The sequence below is a fragment of the Morone saxatilis genome, unplaced genomic scaffold (assembly GCF_004916995.1).
Source record: "Morone saxatilis isolate NCDOM2014 unplaced genomic scaffold, NCSU_SB_2.0 Contig2, whole genome shotgun sequence".
Lineage (NCBI taxonomy): Eukaryota > Metazoa > Chordata > Actinopteri > Moronidae > Morone > Morone saxatilis.
Genome location: NW_023339762.1, coordinates 3,086,547 through 3,094,648, shown reverse-complemented (window position 1 = coordinate 3,094,648; position 8,102 = coordinate 3,086,547). Strand labels below are relative to the sequence as shown.

The window sequence follows — 8,102 nt, the reverse complement described above, 5'->3', positions numbered from 1 at the left end:
TATATATATATATATATAACACACTGTGCTACAATCTTTGTAGATCTGTCCAAGGCTTTTGATACTGTTGAACACAACATGTTGTTGCTTTCTGTGGGTTTTGATGATTCTGCCTTCAGCTGGTTCAAATCATACCTCTCAGGTTCAATCTGTTGTTCCCGATGGTTTCAAATCAAATCCCCAAATGGTTGATAAAGCTGTCCCTCAAGGATCAATACTATGCCCACTGCTATTTACTCTGCTTTTTGCAAGTGCGTGAACCATTGACATTCCAAATCGTGCTCTAAATGGACATCTATCTGATGCAGTGAAGCATTATGATTGTACATTGCAGTGAATGAACTCATGTTGAATATGTTGCTCAAAAGTAAAAAAAAAAAAAAAACAATACCCACTGCTGCCACTAAATGCTATCTACCACGTTGCCATTCATTCATTACACAAGATCACACACACACACACTCACACACACACAGGAGGCATCAGAATACCTGCGTCTTCATTTATAAGGCTTTGCTATCAATGCTGCCGAGATATTTAAACATCATTAGTTCAGAGCTGATAACGGTTACATCAGATCACAGGATAGAGTGCCTTTAAAAGTTTCTCATACCAACTGTTGATCTTGTGTGTAATTTGTTCTCAGGTCTCTCTCGCAAAAGATCTTGTTCTTTACATTTCTTGAATAAATGTAGCGTTAATTAATGAATTAATTCATATTTATGAGCCATGAGCTGACTGTTTGCACACTACTTTATTAATTAAAGTTTAATATCACCCTGCTTTGTCTGGACAGGTGATTCTTCACAAGCCAACAGAAAACCGCCAAAACCTGAATAACCGTTAACATCCCTACATGTTTCCTGAATAGACTGTGCATGCGTTTGTGTGTGTTCTCACATAAGCTCTGGCCTCTGGCGGTGTATGAGAGCGCAGAGGGCCAGGCCATTCCTCCAGGAAGATGTGAGGTTGGTGACATCGACCCCTCTGTAGCCCTGAGTCTGCTTCTGACACCAGGTCAGCAGCCGGCCAGGACGCACGTCAGACTCTATGGGAGAGAAATAAAGCATCAGTAACAGTATCACTGAGGTCCTGTCAAGCTGGTGTACAGGGAGTCATGTGACATACAGTATAGCATCGATAATATGACACAAAAAACCTTTCTATTTCGGAATTTCCCCATTGTGGGACAAATAAAGGAATATCTTATCTTATTTGAAAACCAGTGAGTTTTTGGCTTCAAAAGTCATATTGTGTTATATTTTCTATTGGATTTTTTCCTTTCAATATTTATGTTTCTTGACTTTACAGTACTTGCTTTTTGTGTTCTTTATTTTCTTTTACAATGTTTATTGTTATGCACTAAAATACCAAGGCAAACCAAACCTACTTGGCAATAAACCTGATTCTGATTCACTTGAGCCTTGTGACTTGAAAGACTGGAATCTCCTCCCAAGCCGAAAGCAACTTAATAACTCTGACAGCAAATACATAGCCAGAGCAGACATTCAGGACTGTGGACAAACTGGCCCACTTAAAAGATCTGGAGCACTCGCTTTGATGTGTTTTAAATTGCATAACTGTAACTTCATGGCAGGATTTCTTCTATATTTCAATGCTGAACTGCAGAGTGAAATGAAAGCCTGCATTCATAACTGTCTATTTAAAGACATGTTGTTACACAGAAGATAAAATGTTGATTTTATGTCACTGTGGAGGCTCTGGTTTGCAGTGTTATTTTGAGGGCTGTTTCTCATATTCAATCGACCTCATAGATATAAATGGATGGACAAATATTAGTATATTGCAGAACAGTAAACAGCACCACACAAATATAATATAAAGTTGAATCAACACCTCTATAAAACCATTTCTAACAAAAAACTAAACATTGTAAAATAGATGAAGGGAGGATTTAGCAGAGGACTGTATATTATTTTGACCACATAAGTGTACCAAATAAACTGTAAATGAAAAAGAAACTGACAATTTAGGCCTTGAAACCCAAAGAAGGGATTTTATTGAGTGTCAGTCCTTAAAGCTGCACCAACACATATATCAACAATGGGTTTAATTACCAAGTGTAATGTGAAAACAGGTCACTCAGTGACAAACTCATTATGTCACGGTTGTGTTTACAGCTTGTTCTGCTGCCCCCAAAAGGCCAAACAAATCTGTTAATACAGCTTTAACTTGTGACTAAACAGTGACAGTGACCATCATAGGGAAGACAACTATATCAGCTCCATAACCCTGCCAGTGCAGAGTAGAGCAGGTCAGCACACGTCGGTGAGAGGCATCATGTCTGACCCTCATGTGGGTGTAATGGTATCCAGCTGTATTGTCTGTTACGAGGTGTGTCAGCCTGTGACTGAGATGAGGCTTAAGTTTCTCCTCAGTATGGGCTGGGGAAGCTTTTACTATGATGTCAACCTTTTTTTTCCTCCAGTAAACTATATTCACTCTCTTTGTGAAATGCTACATTGCAGTGTCACACAATTTTATAAACAGTAGCTCAGCATCTTAATGTATCTTACAACAAAGGTATCCAGGAAAGCTTTCATGCAGTGTTAATGGGGTTGTGGATGCATCTAATCTCAATGGTGACTCACAGGATGATCAGATTACCATTAGAACATGACAGGGAGCTTTGAAAGTAGACTGCAGTCCCATCTGAGCAGTTGGCAGCAATCCTCACTGTCACTACTTTGTCCAGAGATATTTGATGCTTCTGTAGTTGTTTTTTTTTTATTATAGCTGCATGAACACTGTGGTTCTAAACACAAAGATACATCACACTATCCCAGTTTCAGTCAGGGATAGTGTCAAATCAGTTTATACATGAATAAGATTTATTCTTTTTTTACTCTGTCAAAAAATGTCTTAACATTGACGTAAATTAATACAGTGTGACAAGCCAGCATGCAACTAGTCACTGACTCACTGCCTGATGGCTCATTTTCTAAATCTTACAGACTCAGACATGTCTCTGATGTGTCAGTATAGTCCACTAAACTCAATGAGCAACGTTCCAGCAAGCTCCAGTACCATGCTAACCTGACTGTGCCAGATGGTTTGTTACACAGAACCATCCACAAAGTCGTCATTGGAAACTGCAGGCACAAAATACTCAGCAGGTGATTGCATGAATCATCTGCCTGTCATCGTCTGTCACGGGTGAACTTAAACCAATCAGAACAAACCGTATAACATAGTCAACGTTAGTACTACGTCATCCCTGACATCTTTTTCTTCCTCATCAATCATTATATTCTCAATATTTTCACGGACATTGACACTGAGTCTTTAAGTCAACCATTAGGCTGAAACCATCACTTTGTGTTCGGGGGTTAGGAGAAAGAGAAAAATCTGCATCTTACCTCTTCTGGACAAGTTAACTGATCGTGTGGGTTCTCCTCTTCCCAGGAGACACGAGCCCTGCTGGCCATCAATGAACAGGTGGCGCACCTGAAAGAAAGACAAAGAAAGAAATACAGAAAGACAGAAAGTGAGAAAGACAGAAAGAAAGACAGAAAATTTATGGTTGAGTTTATTTGAGATATTTACTTTAAAAACATTCAACATTTCAACATGCACAATGATGGTAAAATTGTCAATAAAACAAACCAAAAAATATCCCTGTCACTGAGCAGATTAAAATGTCTTTCCCTTAGAAAGCACTTTGTAACTTTATTAAGGAAACTGGTATATAAATAAAATGTATTTTTATTCTACAAGTGTTGGACTGACCTGGTGTGGGCGTACACAGCTGGAGTTGAGGTTGGGGTAGCGGGTGGCAGGGTCAATGGCGTACTGTTCAAAGTTCTTACTGATGTTCTCTGTGGTGGTCTGAGGCAGCAGCCGGTAGAGACTCTCCCTGAGGAACAGCAGGGCAGATATAACTTGCAGATACAAAGATACTGAAGCTTCTAAGGTCTGAAAGCTGCGCTGCAATCACGTGATCTGTCTAAAGCCAGAAAACACTGAAGAAAGCTGAAAGCACAAAACAATGTTTCAAAACTATACATAAAATAAAGACCTTTAACATGAAATATAGCACATAATTTAATGTGCATTTAAACTGACCAGACGTGTTTATTTGAACTCATGACTTTTGCTTGCTGAAGTTTATTGCATAACATTTTGGAGGATCGATTAGCAGAAATGGAATATAATATTTATAGGGTATGTTTTCATCAGTGTACAAGCACCTCAATATAAGAACTGTTGTGTTTTTGTTACCTTTGAATGAGCCGTTTTTATCTACAGAGGGAGCGGGTCCTCTTCTATGGAGGAAGCCATCTTGAACTGCCATGTTTATATAGCAGCACAGGACTGACAAACCAAACACTGACACTAGATAGGACTGTTGGCGTTGTTGTTTCTCACGTTTTTGGGCAACCATAGCTTCTCCTTTCATGCTTAGAAGGGGAGGAAGAAGCAAAGAAGTTGCGATCTGCAACTACACTGCAAGATGCTACTAAATCCTACACACTGGACCTTTAAAGCCTTACCAGTAGAGTAAAAACTAAACTTTCATTTACCTCAATTGTAGTTTTAGTCTTTAGGAAAACATGAATGTGCCCATCTGTCCATTAGATTAGATTGTCTGCACGGAAAAGTTGAATTTTGCATGTGTAAAAATGGTGCTAGGACAAAGCTCAGGTTTCCAAAATAGAGGAGGCCCATCCTCTGTGGAGCATGAATCTGCTCTGCAAATTGAATGGCAGTCAGCTCATTTGATAGTTGATATTTGATCATTATATTTATTGTGCACAAGTTGTAATTTTGACCTGAAAATGGGCCAAGAATAAATGGCCAGAGGGTCACCGTAAACCTCTTTCATCCCTTGGGGAACATGTATATACATACATATCCAGTTATCTGGATTTGGACCAAAGTGTTGTACAGACAAAACGACAAACTGTCCTCCTATCTGGATCTGGTTTTCATCTGTACTCAATCCAGGGAAAATAACGCAGCGCAGACAAGTCTATCCGGCTCATCTTAAATTACAGGAAGTGGAACATACACCCACACACCTCTCAGCCAGTATCTCCAGAGGGCTCCTGCCCTGTGCCCAGCCCCTCACCATCCAAGCAGTGTCGAAGGCTGCCAGCCAACCTCGAGCACAGCCTGTACCCATCGGCCAGAAGGGCTGTAAACAAGAACATGATGTCAGTGTGAACACGCATAAGCTGAGCCTCGGTCAGGGTGGTAGTCAGAGTACAAACAACGTCCGCTGTCACTGCTACCTCGTACCTCAAGCAGACTGTCTCCCACCAGTGCGACCACTAGCTGATGTCCGTGCTTCTCCCTGATCAAGGCGGCGTTCTCTGAGGCGTACATGCTGGTGAAGTCAAACATGGCTACATCCGGCTGCCCGTAGTGGTTGATGGCGTAGTCCAGGGATGGCAGCTGGTAGTTTGTGCCAAAGTCGGCTGCCTCACGGGCATAGGAGAGCAGCGCTTCCTGGTTGACGTTGTCAATGCTCAGCAGTCGCTCTGTTTCTATGTAGTCCTGTACAGGGACGAGGAGAGGAATGTTTATGGCAAAGATAAGTGCATAAACTAAATTTAAATTTCAAGTGGCACTAATCAATATGCTCATATAAACAATGGATCAGTGTGACATTAAAGGAGGTCACCACAGAGAATTATCACCTTTTGATTGGAACAATCTTAGATAGATTGAGGCGCGACAGTCTAAACATGTTGCCCCCCTCATGAAGGATGCCAACTCCCCTTGAGTCACTCAGGAAATAACTTATCAAATAACATTTCCTGAGAGCCGGCATGGTGGGGTGAACAAAGACGAAGATTGAGACTGATTCAGAAACAAGATTCACATTGCTCAAGAAATGAACTGAAAAACATATTCAGGCTGCTGTGTTTCACTGCAAGAGGATCATGATGACAAAACCAAGTTTGTGAGTTTGTCTAATCAGTGAGCTATTATGAGTGATGAGGCTGTCACACAGTTGACGCAGTGAGATATCACTCTGCACTAATGGGCAATGTAAGAAGAGACGGAGACCACTGAGGGCACAGCGAGGCAGGGTTTCAAAACCTGTGTGTGTGTTTGTGTTTGTCCCTGCATCTTAAGTATACTGTATATAGAGGGCTCCTGCATATGTGTGCATATTTCAGACAAATGCTGTGGTAGGCACTGGGTGGGACGGTTAACAGCAGTCTCGATGCCATAATAATATCATCATTTAAACTCTCTAATCTCTGCAGATAGAGACCGACTGAGAAAAAATCCTCTGACTCATAATGTCTGTGTGTGTGGGTGTGTGTGTGTTTGTGAGTGTGTGTGGGGGGGACATAGAAGAAAGGTGAGAGAGAGCAAGCAGCATCTAATTAGAGCCCTGTTTCATTATCATCCACTATGGAGCCCCATCACTCACTAGTAGCCAAAGCTAGCTGCTCACTGCTCTGGTGAACACACAGACACACACACAATACACAACAACAGACACCACAGACAGACACACACACAGACCACACACAGACAAGACACACAGACACAGACACACACTCCTGTCTTCCCAAAAAAGACTTTGACTTGTTGATTTTAAATACTGCAACCCATGTGTGTGTTTCATTGTTAATTATAAACAAGGAAAACTATAAAGAAACATATTAGTTGATAACCATGACACATCCAGTCGACCAATCAGCAGCCAGACAACCTATATAAAAAGGTTTTGAAATTAGAGGTAGCTTTAGATGCATATTGATGAGATGATATCGGCTTGAAAAATAACAGTAACTACTGATAAAGCTGGTTAGAGTCCGTTTAGCTAGGCTTCATGTTTTATTTCCTGTCTTAACTTGTATATTTGTAAATAGTTACACAATGACATTGTGGATACTCAAATTAAGTATGTGACATCATCTAGCGTCATCTTGAGACTTTTCAAGCAGGCTTTAGATATTCTCCATGGAAAATAGTTGGCAACACTGGCTACATATTGTATTTTATTAATGTTATGCCTCTGCCAGCTTTATTGGTCCTTAAAAAGGAAAAGAGGAACAGATTTATGGATTAAATACGTTTGCAGTTCTGATGAAAATTGGCCAAAAGCAGAAACAAAGTAGCTGGCACACAGCATGAAAATAGGAAGGCCATCACACAAACCTTTAAGTTAATGTAACATTATCAATGGCTAACGTTAACATTGGTTTCAACTTGCCACAAGTGATGAAACACAAGTTATGGTTGGGGCCGAAGACTTCAAGTTTAAAAGCGAAAAGGTTCAGGAGCAGTGGAGTGAGAAAGTTTTCTTGCTTTGGACATTGTTAGCTGTCAAGTTGCATTGTGGGTAATTTTGACAAGGAAGAAAAATGTGTGAGGTATCGCTGGCGCCTTTTGTTTTTTAACTGTCCATTGTGAGTCAGAATGTTAAAACACCTGTAACCATGCTAACTACACACAACAAAGACAGTGTTAGCTGTAGCATCAGCGTGCTAAGAAGACATATGAATTGAAAATGCTAAAGACTAAAGCTTAGTCAAAACTCACATTTATAATGACCCCTTTGTCCAGCAGACTCAGCTTCTTCGCCGTCATGACAAAGTAGTGTGTGTTGTCTTTGTAGTAAACTATGTTCTCCAAGTCAATTCCTGGAAACACAAGCAAGTTTTTTTAAATGGAGGTTTTATTTTATGGGTTGCTGGTGCCACATTTCTTTTTAACTCACCTGTCTCCTCCTTGAGTTCCAGAAAGAACTTCTGGTTAAAGATGAAGGCCACGCCACTGATCTCCTCCACTTTGGCCTCTGCTGTGGTGTTCCTGTTGACGAAGTTAGCCGTGATGGCGATGGCCAACTTCCCTCGAAACTCTTTGCGACTGAAACCTGCCGAGAGAGGAACAAAAACCTTAACAATGAACCATGCAAAGGAAAACATAAAGAACAATATTAGAAAAGTAGTTATCCCTCATAGATACAGCAGGTCTACACATAAGGGATTTTCCCAGCAGCCATGGAAACACTCATGCTTCCATTTACAGAGGAGAATGTTTACCATTTCTGTAATCAGTTACTTTACGTTTATGTTAGCAAACATATAATGCATATAACACACACACACACACAC

At 40.6% G+C, this 8,102-nt stretch overlaps 1 protein-coding gene across 1 annotated transcript in view; it reads right to left on the bottom strand.

Annotated features, from left to right (window-relative positions):
- mical2b (microtubule associated monooxygenase, calponin and LIM domain containing 2b) overlaps positions 1-8,102 on the bottom strand; it is a gene marked incomplete at its 5' end in the record, with an annotated part of 44,304 nt that overhangs the window by 29,594 nt on the left and 6,608 nt on the right. The window contains 7 exon segments of the mRNA XM_035664908.1: positions 901-1,048; positions 3,381-3,468; positions 3,751-3,877; positions 5,043-5,158; positions 5,263-5,520; positions 7,528-7,628; positions 7,706-7,861. Coding sequence (XP_035520801.1) covers positions 901-1,048; positions 3,381-3,468; positions 3,751-3,877; positions 5,043-5,158; positions 5,263-5,520; positions 7,528-7,628; positions 7,706-7,861 — 994 coding nt within the window.